At 39.5% G+C, this 18,594-nt stretch overlaps 1 protein-coding gene across 6 annotated transcripts in view; it reads right to left on the bottom strand.

Moving 5' to 3' along the window:
• Positions 1 to 18,594, bottom strand: part of SELL (selectin L) — a 36,175-nt gene that overhangs the window by 13,280 nt on the left and 4,301 nt on the right. For all 6 annotated transcript variants that reach the window (XM_016191983.2, XM_060197935.1, XM_060197934.1 and 3 more), the window contains 3 exons: positions 9,154 to 9,540; positions 8,310 to 8,417; positions 599 to 784 (listed from right to left, as the gene is read on the bottom strand). In XM_016191983.2, coding sequence (XP_016047469.1) covers positions 599 to 784; positions 8,310 to 8,417; positions 9,154 to 9,540 — 681 coding nt within the window. The remainder of the gene's footprint in view (positions 1 to 598; positions 785 to 8,309; positions 8,418 to 9,153; positions 9,541 to 18,594) is intronic.

The following is an 18,594-nucleotide window of genomic DNA, read 5'->3' as shown; positions in this document are numbered from 1 at the left end:
GGTTATTTATGTCATGGCCATAAGAAAAGAAACAATTTTAAAATACAATATAATCACTCTGTACTGCTGAAAATTATATGCTTACTTGTAGGTGACTTAGAGGTGTTAAGTAGTTATTTCTCATTTGTGGTTTTTCTTTTTCATTTCAGTAACATTAACTCTTTGAAAAGCATCACAATAGAATCAAAGTAGGGCAAAATTCTGCTTCAATTTGACACAAATTTTTTTTTCTTCACCTGAGTATTGCTCAGTTCTGACTTATCATGGTACAGTTGATTGAACCTGGGACCTAGGAGCCTCAGGCATGAAAGTCTGTGTAACCTTTATGTTATTTCCCCTGCCCCTGGGCACAGAATTCTTTTTTTTTTTTTAATTTCTTTATTGGACGATTTATGGTTTATATTCAGCAGTAAATTCAATAGTTTGTACATGCATAACATTTCTCAGTTTTCCACATAACAATACAACCCCCACTAGGTCCACTGTCATCATTTTTGGACCTTTTTGGGTACAGAATTCTTAACAAAACACTACTGAGTTCTCTCAGTTTGAACTCCAGACAGCCATGACAAAACCTGGAGAAAAAGCAGCTACTCACCATGACAGGTTGGTTCCAGAGATGACCAGGTTCCAAGTGGTCCACAAGTGGTTTCTTTAATTCCAATCATGTCTGTTCCCTCAGAGCAGTTGAAGGTACACTGAGATTTGAACCTGAAGTTTCCCAATAGATGAATACAGGTCATGGTTCCCAGCTCTGGGGCCTCCAGAGGCTGGCACGAAATCACTTCAATAAGCAAAGAAACAGTATTGGATGATGTCAGAATAGCCTGATGCTTGAGTTTGAGACCTAACTCTGCCATTTGATAACATTACTGTCATGACTTTAAGCAAGGCAACTTAACACCTCCAGCTTTAGCTTCTTTATTTACGATAATGAGTGATGATCACTGCATTTACTTCCTAGATTTGGTGTGGGAGGTAAATGGTTTGGTGGAAATAAAAGACTTGGAACTGAGGTATTGGCTCAGAAAGAGTTCTAGTTAATCATTAATTAACCTATATGGTTTTTGTTTGTTTTACTATCTTTAGCATCATTGAAAAGGAGAAATTTAAAAGCTAGATAGGTTTAAATGGGAATGACTATATGAGTTTGACAATATCTATCATATCAGAGTCTGTAATTATTCTAGAGTATTGCAGATTTGCAGAGCAGTTGATTCAGAGAAAGAACGGATGGATATCCAGCTTGTCTTCCTTTTGACAGAAGAAAGTAGAGGCCTTCAAAAGGAACTTTGTCTTCACCCTCTCTGACTCAGTCCCAGAACATGAACTTTTTTATTCCTTTTTTAAAAGACTTTCTTTATTTATGTATTATTGAGACAGATAGGAGGAGGAGAGAGAGAGAAAGAACCATCTGGTGCACGTGCTTCCAGGGATTGAACTCAGGACCTGATGCTTGAGAGTCCAATGCCTTATCCACTGTGCCAACTCACGGAACACAGAACATGAATTTTTCTGATTTTAACAACCCTCTTCAGGGTTTGTATCTATTTTCATGCTCTGACTGTTGCTGTGTACATCAAATTAAGACTTGGAAATCATTCTGCATATTTCAGGCCCATCATGCCATTTGGGCAAATACAGCAACTCTTTTTTTCCTGTTTCTTGGGGGATTAACATTTTACATTTGACAGTAAATATAATCGTTTGTACATGCATAACATTTCTCAGTTTTCCACATAATAATACAACCCCCACTAGGTCCTCTGTCATCCTTCTTGGACCTGTATTCTCCCCACCCAGCCTCCCACCCCAGAGTCTTTTACTTTGTTGCAATACGTCAATTCCATTTCAAGCTCTACTTGTGTTTTCTTTTCTGATCTTGTTTTTCAACTTCTGCCTGAGAGTGAGATCATCCCATATTCATCCTTCTGATTCTGGCTTATTTCACTGAACATGATTTCTTCGAGCTCCATCCAATACAGCAACTCTTGTGCCTTATTCATTATCAAATTAGATATATTGCTGTGACCTTATCCTTAAGAGTACAATGAACAATGGACTCAAGGAACAAGATAAATGATTTTTTTTTGTATTTTCCAAATATAGTATAGCTCCAAAGTTAAGGTTGTCCACTTTTATGACTACAAGCAAGTGCCCAATATATTCTAAGCATAGTCTAAACAGATAGAATGACAAGTATCCTACTTCCTAATCTCAAGAAGATGTCTACCAGGGGATACAGACAAATGAGTAGATTATTTCAACAAATGTGAGATAAATAAGAAATAAATATGTGGATTTACTAGAATAGGGGCACTTAACCTGGTTTTAGGTACAAAGAAAATTTCCCAAAGAAAAGTCTTAAATTGTGTCTAAAAAATGAATAGGACACAGTCTGAGGTGAAGCATGTTGAGGTGGCAATCGTTGCGTTGGTTAGGTTGTGATCGGCGGATGCAATATTATTTGGTATGGATTGGGAGAGGCATACGGGAAAGTGGGCCCTATCCAAGGGTTCCAGGACTGGGGGAAGTAGGGGCTCTATAGTGGAGATGTGAGGTTCCTGCTGTCTTAGGGTTCAAAAAGACAATCGATAGTTAATGTTATCATCACATTATTTGGTAATTGGGTTAACTTTGAAAAGTCCTTTTGTTAGGGTTTGCTGTACAGTATCCAGTATCTTGTATATAGCTGTGCTATTGGATGCTTCTAATCTACTTGGTCTAGGCTTTTGAGAGACTCCGCATATCAAATACACAGCCTATATATTAAAAAGATTCAGTTTGTGTTTTGAAAAACTTTGAGACACACAATTGATTTTCCCCCTCTCATATTAATTAACTACTGATTTATATGTCTACATTTTGCTAGGAGTGTACATAAACACCATTCCCACCACCAAAGGACTGTGACCCATCCCTCCCGCCCACTCCCACCCCCCACTGGCCCAGGAAGCTACATGTCTACCCCTCACCACAGGGTTTTTACTTTGGTGCCCTACTTACAATTTGATCAGGTCCTGCTTTTAGTTTCCCTTTCAGATCTTCTTAGTCAACTTCTGTTGATGAGTGGGATCATCCCATACTCATCTTTATCTTTCTGACTTAGCTCACTTAACATAATTTCTTCTAGCTCTGTCCAAGATGGGTCAGAGAAGGTGGGTTCATTGTTCTTGATAGCTGCATAATATTCCATTGTGTCATTACTCGGGTGAGACCTTTCCTTTTATAGTACACTCTAATTTCATCTCAGGTGGTTCACTTTCTAACAAAGTCCCAAAACCTAGATATACACCAGTTTCTGTGAGAGAGAGCTTATGTTCACACGTATCCATAAACTACTGCAAAATATATACCTGAAAGCAGAAGTACACTAGAGTTTGCAGTGAGTACCTCCCTAACACTTCCTCTCCACTATTCCAAGCTTTGGGTCCATGATTGCTCAACAATTTGTTTGGCTTCGTATGTTAACTCTCTTTTCAGTCACCAGGTTCCAGATGCCATCAGGATGCTGGCCAGGCTTCCCTGGATTATGTGTCCTAGATGTGTCCTAGAGCTCAGCTTCCCCAGAGACACACCCTACTAGGGAAAGAGAGAGGCAGACTGGGAGTATGGACTGACCAGTCAATGCCCATGTTCAGCAGGGAAGCAATTACAGAAGCCAGACCTTCTACCTTCTGCAACCCACAATGACCCTGGGTCTATGCTCCCAGAGGGATAGAGAATGGGAAAGCTATCAGGGGAGGGGGTGGGATATGGAGATTGGGTGGTGGGAATTGTGTGGAGTTGTACCCCTCCTATCCTATGGTTTTGTTAATTAATCCTTTCTTAAATAAAAAAAATTTTTTTAAATGAATAGGAGTGGATTGGGCAGTGGTGCACTGTGTTAAGTGCACATAGTACAAATCACAAGGACTGGCACAAGGATCCCATTCAATCTCCCTGGCTCCCCACCTACAAGGGGGAGTCATATCACAAGCAGTGAGGCAGGTCTACAGGTGTCTTTCTTTCTCCCTATCTCCCCATCTCCTTTCAATTTCTCTCTGTCCTATCAAAAAAAAATTTTTTTTTAAATGGCCACAGGAGCAGTGGATTCATAATGCAGATACCAAATCCCAGCAATAACCTTGGAGTCAAAAAAGAAGAAGAAAGAAAAAAATGAGTAGGACTGGGTTTGGTGTACTGCACCAAAGTAAAAGACTATGGGTGGGGGAAGGGTTCAAGTCCTGAAAGAAGATGGCAGAGCAAGACCTAGTGGGGGTTGAATTATTATGTGGAAAACTGAGAAATGTTATACATGTACAAACTGCTGTATTTTACTATTGACTGTAAACCATTAATCTCCAATAAGGAAAAATAAATAATGAGTAGGTGGGGCCAGGTGGTGGTGTACCTGGTTAAGCACACATGTTACAGTGCACAAGGACCCAGGTTTGAGCTCCTGGTCCCCACCTGCAGGGGGAAAGTGGTGAAGCAGTGCTGCAGGTGTCTCTCTGTCTCTCTCCCTATCTCCCCTTTCCCTCTCAATTTCTGATTGTCTCTGTCCAACAAATAAATAAAGATTAAAAAATGAGTAGGTTTCTTAGTCATATGCACGAGAAAGAAAGCCATGAACAAGTCAATTATATACAAATTACATATCACATGTGTAGAAAACTACAATAATTTGGTAATATTAGAAAGAAAGAAGATGGCAAGTTAAGTGATTCAGGTGAAATATAAGTCCGAAGGAAAAAAATGTTCTCTTTCCATCATATCTACTGTATATCAAGTATTACTCTGAGTCTTGAGATTAGTTTTCATCCTCTAGGACCAGTGTTAGGCAGAAATTAAACTGTGAGGGGGTCGGGTGGTAGCACAGCGGGTTAAGCGTGCATGGCGCAAAACACAAAAACCCGCTAAGTATCCCGACTCAAGCCCCCGGCTCCCCACCTGCAGGGAAGTCGCTTCACAGGTGGTGAAGCAGGTCTGCAGGTGTCTATCTTTCTCTACCCCTCTGTCTTCCCCTCCTCTCTCCATTTCTCTCTGTCCTATTCAACAGCAAACGACATCAACAACAATAGTAACCACAACAAGGCTACAACAACAAGGGCAACAAAATGGGGGGAAATGGCCTCCAGGAACAGTGGATTCATGGTACAGGCACCGAGCCCCAGCAATAACCCTGGAGGCAAAAAAAAAAAAAAAAAAGAAGAAGAAGAAGAAGAAGAAGAAGAAGAAGAAGAAGAAGAAGAAGAAGAAGAAGAAGAAGGCGAAGAAGACGAAGAAGAAAAGAAATTAAACTATGAGTGGTTGTCTGTTCAAGTTGTTTGTTTTCAGTTGATCATCCTGCCTGTGATATGTCTATTTGAAGGGAGAACATTTAAATTTATGGAACTCAGTTAAGAGGTTAATGTGGTATATTAGGAGGAGGATAATGAGAATAGCAGTAGAGTTGCCATGCAGAAGACAAGTGGGAGAAATACAAAGTTTCAAAAAAGTGGTGTGTTACCTTGCATAAAAGTAAAAGGAAATGAGAACCTTTCACTGAGCATATACTTGGTGGTATAAGGATATACAAAGGAGCAGATCATTTGGGGGAAAGGGTTTGATAGCCTTCTGAACATCAAAGGATTTGCTCAGCATATCTGGAATTCAAGGTTGAAGACTGGAATTCACATAGATTTCTGAGTTGCCAGAAGTTAGTAAGTTCAACTAAAACAGACACATGCAGTGGACAAAAGATAGAACCTGAAAAATACTGATAGTGTTTGAATTTGGGAAAGTGCTTTTTTAAGAAACCTGAAGAGATATGAACCTAAGTAGAAAGAGAACCAGAAAAGAGTAATAGAATGCAACTCAAGACCAAAAAAAAAAAAAGTGAAATGTTTAAAAATGAATTAAAGGGCATGTAAATGATGCAAGGATTTTTAAAAATAAACTTTAGGGATAGTGTGCTGGCAGGCTTCATATTTCCAGGATGGAGTGAAATGAATTAGAGTTATTCTAGCTCTTGACATTTAAATTTATGTTGGTTTTAGTTCTTTATTCTTTGCAAACATTGATCTTCCTTTTTATAATTTTCTACTTTGTGCATCTTCAAACCCTCAAAACTTTTGCTTTATGTATCGTCAAAAAAAAACCTTATATACTTCAAACATACTTCACACAAACTTAGCTAACAACAAAGGATTTTCCATTTCTTTCAGTAGTGTACTGAGTCAGACTTCTTGTCTTTAAATCTATGTTTTCTCTTTTTTTGCTTCTACTTTCATGATTCTCAACAATTTCAGTAAACTCCCAGTGATTCTCTCTGTCTTCTCTCTTTTTGCTCTCCAGAGCATCCTATATACTGCTTCTAAGTTAACTGCCCTAGTTGCAAGTGTTTCGACACTTAGTGGCTTCCTGTTGCCAGATTAAAGTAAAACTCCTCTATTAAGCAAAATTCAGAACCTTCAAGCTCACTCCAGCTTGTCTTGTTTCCATCAGACTCAATTATGAGCACATTAATTTCCACTAGTTATTTTTAAATTCTTTATGTACAGAATCTAGACTAGATTTGTCTTTGTGTACCCTAAATTCCCAGCCCAAATTAATGTGCTGAATTTACTACTATGAATCCCTGAACCTACTGCATACCATTACATGACCTTTTCTGTTTGGTTCTTCCCTGTTATGGCTTCAAAGATTTCATAAAAACAAAATACTATACTCTAATTTCATCTCAGGTGGTTCACTTTCTAACAAAGTCCCAAAACCTAGATATACACCAGTTTCTGTGAGAGAGAGCATATCTTCACACGTATCTATAAACTACTGCAAAATATATACCTGAAAGAAGTACACTAGAGTTTGCAGTGAGTACCTCCCTAACACTTCCTCTCCACTATTCCAAGCTTTGGGTCCATGATTGCTCAACAGTTTGTTTTGCTTCGTATGTTAACTCTCTTTTCAGTCACCAGGTTCCAAATGCCATCAGGATGCTGGCCAGGCTTCCCTGGATTGAAGACCCCACCAATGTGTCCTGGAGCTCAGCTTCCCCAGAGACACACCCTACTAGGGAAAGAGAGAGGCAGACTGGGAGTATGGACCAACCAGTCAACGCCCATGTTCAGTGGGGAAGCAATTACAGAAGCCAGACCTTCCACCTTCTGCAACCCACAATGACCCTGGGTCCATGCTCCCAGAGGGATGGAAAATGGGAAAGCTATCAGGGGAGGGGGTGGGATATGGAGATTGGGTGGTGGGAATTGTGTGGAGTTGTACCCCTCCTACCTTATGTTTTTGTTAATTAATCCTGTCTTAAATAAAAAAAATATTAGCTTCTTGGTAACTTATTCTCCTAATAATAAATGGTAGAGTTTATTTCACACTTTATCTACTGATTAATCCAACACAATTTTTTAGATTATGAACTCCTTGACAATAGGAATCTACCAACTTCAGGTGGTGGCTACTGGGTTGAGTATACACATTACCACGTCCAAGAACCTGGGTTCAAGCCTCCAGCCCCCACCTGTAGGGGGGAAGCTTCACAAGCAGCAAAGCAGTGTTGCAGGTCTCTCTGTCTCTCTCTTTCTCTCTCTCAGTATGGAAAAGGAGAAAATGGTCACCAGGAGAGGTGGATTCATTGTCTAGGCACCAAAGCCCAGTGATAACCATGGTGGCAATTAAAAAAAAAAAAAAAAGGATAAGAATCTACCATAACTTGTTTATGATTGGACTTCTTACAGCTTTTATCCCAACTTTTTGTTATTTGTCATTTTCAAAAAGACTAGTTGAGAGACTCAATGGTGGTACCTGCAGTAGAACATGCACTGTACCATGTACAAGGACCCAGGTTCAAGCCCCCAGTCTCCACCTGCAAAAGGGAACCTTTGTAAATGGTGGAGCAGTGCTGTAGGTGACTCCTCTCTGCCTCTCTGTTACCCTGTATTAAAAGAAAAAGTAGGACAATAACAACAACAAAAATGGAGAAAATGACCTCAAGGAGCAGTGGATTCATAGTGCAGACACCAAGCCTCAGTGATAACCCTGTAGGTAAAATATATATATAGAGGGGGGGGTATGGGGGATGGCCAATGGAAGCAGTGAAGTAGTGGTTGTACAGGCACTAATCCATAGCAATAGCCCTGATAGCAAAAAAAGAAGAAAAAAAAAAACGTAAGTTCATGATGGCTTAGGAAATTGTTATGAAAAGTTCACAACATTGTGCAAGCATAGCCACTTGCTAGAAACTTCTCATTTCTCAGAATTACTGGTGTCAATTTTTGTCCTGACCTATTCCAGTGACTTTACAAGAAAATAAACATAGAAAGGAAGAGGCTTACCAAATTCACAGTGGGAACCATAGTAGCCCACATCACAGTTGCAGGTATTATTGTTGATGGTCTCTATACACTCTCCATGACCACTGCATGATTGAGAATGACAAGAAGCTTTAAGGGAATTAAACAAAAATTATTTCAATGTGATAATTCTTTAACATTCACAGTTGTTCCTTTAGACATAGAGAACTTTGTATCCATTTTAATCAACCAGAAAGGTTTATTTAGACAGTCATAGCACTTTTGGCATAAAACCATATACTATTTTTTTGATTTATGTAAGATACTAACCCAAAAGCCCCAGAGATTTGTTTTGAGGATCAGTTTACAGGTGCTAATACTCTATAACACCTTGGGGAAACAATACCACTTGTTTTTAATGTAGTAAGTAGCCTCAATGGTGACCTGGCCCTAATAATTTCTGCACTATGCATGATAAACACTTTTTTTATATACAGAAAACAGAAAGGTAACACCAAGACCTTACTTTATAATGAAGAAATGGGGTGTGAACCTCAAATCCTGACTAGGTCATCTCTGTGACCACTTCCCTGATATATTATCACTGACTATCTAGTTCTCCTTCCTTACTCCCCAAATTTGCTTTTCCTCTTGATGTAACCTGATTTATGGGGATAGTTTTGGGGTGTAGTAACCAGTCTCACATACTAACACTACTGTCAGTGGCATGATTCATGTTTATTTGGAGAAAGTAGAAGTGTTAAAGAGATTGTTCTAGAAATTATGCCTTCTCCACCACCTCCACCCCACAGCATTTCCAGGGGATCAGTTTGATTATTCTCTTCCCTCAGGCCCTTCCTAAGTAATGAAATCTGGCCACTCCCACCTGTGTAGCAGAGGGCCATCTTGGATTTCTGGCAAGAATCGTCATTCCATTTTCCTTTGTCTTTCTCTCTCTTGATGTAGATCTCTACACAGTCCTCTTTTGACTTCTTGTTGTTAGGTTCCCCAAGCCCCCAGTTAGTCGCTTCTTTTGTGAGAGATTTGTTGGTTCCCACCCAAGTCCAGACCCCTCCTACTTTCCGGATTCCTATCCAGTAATAGTATCGGTTGAAGGGGAGTATTTCATTCAGGTACTCAATCTCCTCTTGGTTCTGTATAGCAACTAAATCTGTGTATTTATTTTGGCAGAACTTTCTAGCATTTATCCAGTTCATGGGTCGTTCAGAATAATGGTAGGTCCAGCAGTCGATTCCATGGTATGTGAGGAAATCTGAAAGACATCAGCACAAACCAGGTAGAGCCACAGTTACAGCTGAAAAAAACCTAGAGCTAATCCAGGAGACTTCCGGAGGTGGGGCTACAGAGTAGCAGCAGCTGCATTTTGCTCTCCCCTGATCAACTAGGCATAGCAAAGAGGATCACCTGAGAATGCAACAAGACAAAACTATGGTTACTTTGAGAATCTACCAAGTCATAGGTGAGTACAAATATGTGTGTCTCATGGACAGAGAGGAGCTTAAGGAGACATCCCTGGGGTTAAAAGCCTGTACATATTCAGGAGCGGCTGGTAACAGTCCGGCAGTTTGCCAGCTGAGGCGCCACCTCCAGTCTAAATTCTATCAACAAAAGGACTGCTGAGGGAGGAGAGGATCCCCTAAGGCTAACCGATTGCAAATTTGAGTCTCCATTGCTACTGTCCCTTAGATGCTGGAGCAGCAGCAGGGAGGCCCTGTGTCGGCATCAAGGGGCAGAGAACTGACTGAGAAGTTCAGTAGATCTACACTCCCAATGGTCTGGAGGTGGGGCTGTACAGTGGGAGCCTTTCCAAATTGTTCCCCTGATGAATTGGGAGATATGGGGAATAACTGCCTCAGAATTCATGTAGTACAAACAGAATTTGTTAAGAAATTCACAGGGCAAAGGACTGCTGCCCAGCTTGGCTTTGACTGCTGGCAGATCATCCGAATTGGGCCCGGGGCTTTAGACCCTGGAGCATGGAAGACTCTTTGCATAATCACTGTGCTATCTCTCTCCCACCCTGTTTTATCTCTTGGTCAGCAGTGAGTGATTAAGCTAAAAAAAAAAAATCTACTTATAGTTAAAAAAAAAAAAAAAAGCCCACAGGCTCCCATAGCCTACAGGGAAGATAAAGAACATAAGAGGGTTTAACAACTACCATGCCTCACCTCAAGGATTGAGACAACATTGAATCAACTGTTAATTTCCATAACTGTGAGCTCTTTAAGTACCTTACTTAGACACAAGTCAATCCAGGCAAGTGTGATTAGTGGATTTAAAAGTACTGAGGGGGAGTCGGGCTGTAGCGCAGCGGGTTAAGTGCAGGTGGCGCAAAGCACAAGGACCGGCATAAGGATCCTGGTTCGAACCCCGGCTCCCCACCTGCAGGGGAGTCGCTTCACAGGCGGTGAAGCAGGTCTGCAGGTGTCTATCTTTCTCTCCCCCTCTCTGTCTTCCCCTCCTCTCTCCATTTCTCTCTGTCCTATCCAACAATGACAACAACAATAATAACTACAACAATAAAACAACAAGGGCAACAAAAGGGAATAAATAAATAAAATAAAAATAAAAAATTTTTTAAAAAAATTTTTTTAAAAAAGTACTGAGAACACCTGCATATTAGATGGCAGGCTCAGGCAAAAACTAGTAAAGTCATGGACCCTCTGGAATATACCTAAAACAGACCTACTAGCTTTTTCCAAAATGGAGACTCCAATCTTCATCTGCAATATTCATGCCTTTAGGTTCATGATTAGTCAACAGTTTGTTCTGCATTATATCTTAACTCTTTTTCAGCCACAAGGTTCCAGATGATACCATGATGCTAACCCGACTTCTTGGGCAGAGGACCCCACCATGTGTCTGAGGAGCCCCACCTCCCCAGATCCCTGCCCCACTAGGGAGAGAGACAGGCTGGAATTATATATTGATGGGCCAACACCCATGTCCAGTGGAGAAGCAGTTACAGAAGCCAAATCTTCCACCTACTGCATCCCATAATGATCCTGGGTCCATACTCCCAGAAGGATAAATAATAGGGAAGCTATCAAGGGAGGGGATCAGATATGGAGCTCTGGGGGTGGGCAATGTGTGGAACTGTACCTCTCTTATCCTATGGTCTTGTCAATGTTTCCATTTTATAAATAAATTTTTAAAAAGTACTGAGAGGGGGACCTCATAACACACCATATACAATGGATAAAACAAGCATTGGAGAAATGAACCAGGACAAAAGCCCAGATAAAAGCCCCTCAAGGTAGAAGCACATAAGAATAAGGACAATATCAAAACACTAATTGATGCATTAAAACTAATTAATCCCAGCTGAGCCCAGCATTAAATGATAGCAAAATGGAGATCTCAAAAGTGTACCTTCTTGGGATCACAAAATTTATCACTTGCAGGTTAGAAGTAGAACTTCCACCTTCTACTGGGTTGTTGGAAAAGTCATGATATACTTTTCTATGCAAAAATGTGTCATGATTTTCACAACAACCCAGTAGTCCTAAGCACTTTCACCAAAAAACAGAATACTTCTGTTTATATTTCATAAATTTGGTATTGACTTTCATAAAATTGCTTGTGGTCAAGATTCTTTCAAATGAAATTCAACTAATATATTTTAGAAATGTATATATTTTTCTCAATGGCTGCCAATCATTTAAAATGAATCCAAGCATAATAGCATATAACTCTAAATATATGGTCCACTGTGTTATCCTTCAATGAATTCCTACAGGTCAATCTTTATGTTTATAAAGGAAAAACAAAAAACTGGAATGACAACATACTTTTAAGTAGTATCTTTCATATAAAGAGATAGCTTTTTGCATGGTCCAGGAGGTAGCACAGTGGATAAAGCACTGGACTCTCAAGCATGAAGTCCCAAGTTCAATCCTTGGCAGCACATGTACCAAAGTGAAGTCTGGTTCTTTCTCTCTCTGTCTCCTCCTACCATTCTCATTAATAAATAAATAAATAAAGTCTTTAAAAAGAGAGAGAGACAAGAAGCTTTCTGGGGTCTACGAGCAGCAGCAGATCTGTTTCTCTCCTCTCTTCTCCTCTCCACTCCCGGATCACCTAGGAATACCAAAGGAAAACACCTGGGATTGAAACAAGGCAGGACTAGAACGACTACAAGAACCCACCAAATCACCAGTGAGTGCAAACACATGTGGCTGGTGACAAGAGAGGAGCCTAGGTAGAGACTAAGTGACTGGTAACAGTCCGGCAGTTTATCAGTTGAGATACCACCTCCAGTCTGTTCCACAAACAAGGGGACAGCTGAAGGGAGGAGAGGACTCCCGGGAGACTCACCAAGTACAACTCTGAGTCTCCATTGCTACTTCCCTCAGAATCTGGAGCAGCGGCAGGGAGGGTCACTGGGGGACAGAGATCTATCCAGGAAAATCAGGAGAAGACCTATACCTCGGTGGCATAGCTGTGGGGCTGTGAAAGTCTCTTTGCATAACCACAGGACTATCTCTGCCACACCCTGCCTTATCTCTTGGTCAGGAGCCACTGATTAAGCTAAGAAGCCTACTTATAGTTTAGAAGCCCTCAGGCTCCCATAGCCTACAGAGAAGAAAAAAAAAAGAGGCTTTTAAATCACTGAGCTCCAACTCAGGGATTAAAAGACTATTGAAACAACTGTTAACTTCCACCACTGTGAACCCTTTAATTACCTTACTTAGACACAAGTCAATCCAGGAAATAGTGATCAGTAATTTGAAAAGTACTAAGAGAGGGAACTCATAACATAATATATAAAATAGGTAAACCAAAAGGAAGAAGTATTGGAGAAACTAACCAGGACAACAGTCCAACTAAAAGCCTCTCAAAGGGTGAAGCACAAAATAACGATTTCAACATCCAAACATTAGCTAAGGAAATAATCACAGGAGTGAGTAAAGTGTTTGAAAGAATTGTAGTCAGAAATACAGGAACAACAAATGAAACTCTGGAAGAAAACACTATCTCAAGGTTATTAGAGAGCTGAAAGCTGAAATACCTGAGCTAAGAACACAACTAGCTGAACAAGCTAAAACAGTATCAGAACAGGAAAACAAAATAGATGAACTTCAGAAAACAGTAGAGGGCAGAAAGAAAGGAATCAATGAGGCTGAAGACAGAATTAGCAAGATCGAGGACGAATTAGAAACAACTAAAAAAGTAGTAAGAGATCTCAAAAAGACATTAAGAGATGCTGTAAACAACAACAGAGACCTATGGGATGACTTCAAAAGAAACAACATACGCATTATTGGCTTACCAGAGGAAGAAAGAGAGGGAGAGGAAGAAAGCATTCTTCAGGCCATAATAGCTGAAAACTTCTCTAGTCTAGACAACATCAAAGACATAAAGATTCAAGAAGCCCAAATGGTCCCAAACAGAATTAACCCAGACCTAAAGACACCAAGACATGTCATACTTAGAATGGAAAGGAATAAGGATAAAGAAAGGATCCTCAAGGCTGCAAGAGAAAAACAAAGAGTCACCTACAAAGGAAAACCCATAAGATTAGCAGCAGACTTCTCCATACAAACACTACAGGCCAGAAGAGAATGGCAAGATATCTATCAAGTGCTCAATGAGAAAGGCTTTCAGCCAGGAATACTATATCCTGCTAGACTGTCATTCAGACTAGATGGAAGCATCAAAACCTTCTCAGACAAGCAACAGTTGAAGGAATCAACTATCACCAAGACTGCCCTGAAAGAAGTTCTGAAAGGTCTTCTATAAACAGTCAGACCATCATAAATAGGACATATATCAGAACACTCTAAAACTCTACAAGAATGGCATTAAAATATCCTCAATCTTTGATATCAATAAAGGTCAATGGCCTGAATACGCCTATTAAAAGACATAGAGTAGGAAGATGGATCAGAAAATACAAGCCAACAATATGCTGTCTACAGGAAACCCACCTAACTAAACAAGACAAACACAGACTTAAGGTGAAAGGATGGAAAACTATCATACAAACCAATGGCCCACAAAAAAGGGCAGGAACAGCTATTCTCATATCTGACATGATAGACTTTAAAATAAATAAGATTTAAAAAGATAGGAATGGACACTACTTAATGCTCAGAGGATCAGTCAATCAAGAGGACTTAACAATCATTAACATCTATGCACCCAATGAGAAGCCATCTAAATACATCAAACATCTACTGAAAGAGCTACAGCAATATGTTAATAGCAACACAGTCATAGTAGGGGACTTCAACACTCCACTCTCTCAATTTGACAGATCATACAGGCAGAAAATCAATAAAGACATAAGGGAGCTAAATGAAGAGATAAACTAGAACTATTGGACATTTTCAGAGTCATTCATCCCAAGAAACTGGAATACACATTTTACTCAAATCCTCATTAGTCATTCTCAAGGATAGACCATATGATAGGGCACAAAGACAGCATCAGCCAATTCAAGAGCATTGAAATCATCCCAAACATCTTCTCAGACCACACTGGAATTAAACTAAGACTTAACAATCAACAAAAGATTAGTAATAGTCCCAAAATGTGGAAGCTCAACAGTACACTTCTTAACAACCTCTAGGTCAAAGAGGAAATCAAGGAAGAAATCAAAATGTTTCCAGACTTCAATGAAAATGAAGACACAAGCTATCAAAATATTTGGGATACAACTAAGGCGATACTGAGAGGGAAGTTCATAGCTATACAAGCACACAGCAGGAAACAAGAAAAATCACAAAAAAATAGCCTGATTGCACATCTTAAAGACCTAGAAGAAGAACAACAAAGGAATCCTAAAGCAACCAGAAGGACAGAAATCACTAAATTTAGAGCAGAAATAAATAACATTGAGAATAAGAAAACCATACAGAAGATCAATGAAAGTAAATGTTGATTCTTAGAAAGAGTGAACAAAATCAACAAACTTGAGCCAGACTCACAAAACAAAAAAGGGAGAAGAACCAAATAAATCAGATAGCAAATGAAAGTGGAGATATCACAACAGACACCACAGAAATTCAACATCTCATGCGAGGCTTCTATGAACAACTATATGCCACCAAGCTAGAGAACCCGGAAGAAATGGGAGATTTCCTAGATACCTACCAACTTCCAAAACTAAGTAAAGAGGAAGTAGATAACATGTACAGGCCCATTACAGCTAATGAAATTGAAACAGTTATGAAAAATCTTCCCAAAAATAAAAGTCCAGGAGCAGAAGGTTTTACAAATGAATTCTACAAAACCTTCAAAGAAGAACTAATACCTCTACTTTTAAATGTCTTCCAGAAGATTGAAGACACTGGAATACTCCCTTCTAGCTTCTATTAAGCTAACATCACTCTGATACCAAAAGCAGACACGGACACAACCAAAAAAGAAAACTACAGACCAATATCTCTGATGAACATAGATGCGAAATATTGAACAAAATTCTAGGCAACCAGATACAGCAGTATATCAAAAAGATTGTTTATCATGACCAAGTGGGGTTTCTCCCAGGCATGCAAGGTTGGTTTGATATACGTAAATCAATCAATGTGATCCACCACATCAACAAAAGCAAGACCAAAAACCACCTGGTCATATCAATAGATGCAGAGAAAGCCTTTGACAAAATACAACATCCCTTTAGGATCAAAACACTGCGACAAATGAGAATAGATGGAAAATTCCTGAAGATAGTGGAGTCTATATATAGCAAACCTACAGCCAACATCATACTCAATGGTGAAAAACTGGAAGCATTTCCACTCAGATCAGGTACTAGACAGGGCTGCCCACTATCACCATTACTATTCAACATAGTGTTGGAAGTTCTTACCATAGCAATCAGGCAGGAGCAAGGAATTAAAGGGATACAGATTGGAAGAGAAGAAGTCAAACTCTCCCTATTTGCAGATGACATGACAGTATACACAGAAAAACCTAAGGAATCCAGCAAGAAGCTTTTGGAAATCATCAGTCAATACGGTAAGGTGTCAGGCTATAAAATTAACATCCAAAAGTCAGTAGCATTCCTCTATGCAAACACTAAGCTAGAAGAAATTGAAATCCAGAAATAAATTTCTTTTACTATAGCAACAAAAACAATAAAATATCTAGGAGTAAACCTAACCAAAGAAGTGAAAGACTTGTATACTGAAAATTATGAGTCACCACTCAAGGAAATTGAAAAAGACACAAAGAAGTTGAAAGATATTCCATGTTCATGGGTTGGTAGAATTGACATCATCAAAATGAATATACTACCAAGAGCCATCTACAAATTTAATGCTATCCCCATCAAGATCCCAAGCACAGTTTTCAGGAGAATAGACAAATGCTACAAATGTTTATATGGAACCAGAAAAATCCTAGAATTACCAAAACAATCTTGAGAAGAAAGAACAGAACCGGAGGCATCACACTCCCAGATCTCAATTTGTATTATAGGGCCATTGTCATCAAAACTGCTTGGTACTAGAACATGAATAGACACACTGACCAGTGGAATAGAATTGAGAGCCCAGAAGTGAGCCCCCACACCTATGGACATCTAATCTTTGACAAAGGGGCCCAGACTATTAAATGGGGAAAGCAAAGTCTCTTCAACAAATGGTGTTGGAAACAATGGGTTGAAACATGCAGAAGAATGAAACTCAACCACTGTATTTCACCAAATGCAAAAGTAAGTTCCAAGTGGATCAAGGACTTGGATGTTAGACCACAAACTATCAGATACTTAGAGGAAAATATTGGCAGAACTCTTTTCTGCATAAATTTTAAAGACATCTTCAATGAAACAAATCCAATTACAAAGAAGACTAAGGCAAGTATAAACCTATGTGACCACATCAAATTAAAAAGCTTCTTCACAGCAAAAGAAACCACTACCCATACCAAGAGACCCCTCACAGAATGGGAGAAGATCTTTACATGCCATACACCAGACAAGAGTTTAATAACCAACATATATAAAGATCTTGCCAAACTCAACAACAAGACAACAAATAATCCCGTCCAAAAATGGGGGGAGGACATGGACAGAATATTCATCACAGAAGAGATCCAAAAGGCTGAGAAACACATGAAAAAATACTCCAAGTCTCTGATTGTCAGAGAAATGCAAATAAAGACAACAGTGAGATACCACTTCACTCCTGTGAGAATGTCATACATCAGAAAAGGTAACAGCAGCAAATGTTGGAGAGAGTGTGGGGTCAAAGGAACCCTCCTACACTGCTGGTGGGAATGTCAATTGGTCCAACCTCTGTGGAGAACAGTCTGGAGAACTCTCAGAAGGCTAGAAATGGACCTACTCTATGATCCTGCAATTCCTCTCCTAAGGATATATACTAAGGAACCCAACATAACCATCCAAAAAAATCTGTGTACACATATGTTCTTGGCAGCACAATTTGTAATAGCCAAAACCTGGAAGCAACTCAGGTGTCCAACAACAGATGAGCAAGTTGTGGTATATATACACAATGGAATACTACTCAGCTGTAAAAAATGGTGACTTCACCGTTTTCAACCGATCTTGGATGGACCTTGAAAAAATCATGTTGAGTGAAATTAGTCAGAAACAGAAGGATGAATATGGGATGATCTCACTCTCAGGCAGAAGTTGAAAAACAAGATCAAAAAAGAAAATACAAGTAGAATCTGAAATGGAATTGGAGTATTACACCAAAGTAAAAGACTCTGGGGTGGGTGGGTGGGTGGGGAGAATACAGGTCCGTGAAGGATGATAAATGACATAGTGGGGGTTGTACTGTTAAATGGGAAACTGGGGAATGTTATGCATGTATAAACTATTGTATTTACTGTTGAATGTAAAACGTTAATTCCCCAATAAAGAAATAAATTTAAAAAAAAAAGAAACAGAAGGATGAATATGGGATGATCTCACTCTCAGGCAGAAGTTGAAAAACAAGATCAGAAAAAAAAAACAAGTAGAACCTGAAATGGAATTGGCATATCGCACCAAAGTAAAAGACTCTGGGGTGGGTGGGTGGGGAAAATACAGGTCCAAGAAGGATTCAGAGGACCTAGTGGGGGTTGTATTGTTATATGGGAAACTGGGGGATGGTATGCATGTACAAACCATTGTACTTACTGTTGAATGTAAAACATTAATTCCCCAATAAAAAAAAAAGTCAAAAAAAAATAAAAAGAAAGAAAAAAAAGAGAGAGAGAGAGCATTTTGCTATAGGGAGAGCAGCTCCTAGAAAAGCCTTAATACACAGTAGAAACCTTATAAATCTACCTATACAATTAAGAGAAAGAACAGTTGGGAGCCGGAAATAGCACAGTGCTCTACACAGCA

The sequence above is a fragment of the Erinaceus europaeus genome, chromosome 9 (genome assembly GCF_950295315.1).
Source record: "Erinaceus europaeus chromosome 9, mEriEur2.1, whole genome shotgun sequence".
NCBI lineage: Eukaryota > Metazoa > Chordata > Mammalia > Eulipotyphla > Erinaceidae > Erinaceus > Erinaceus europaeus.
Note: the sequence above shows the minus strand (reverse complement) of the source record. Positions and strands in the feature narration are given on the sequence as shown.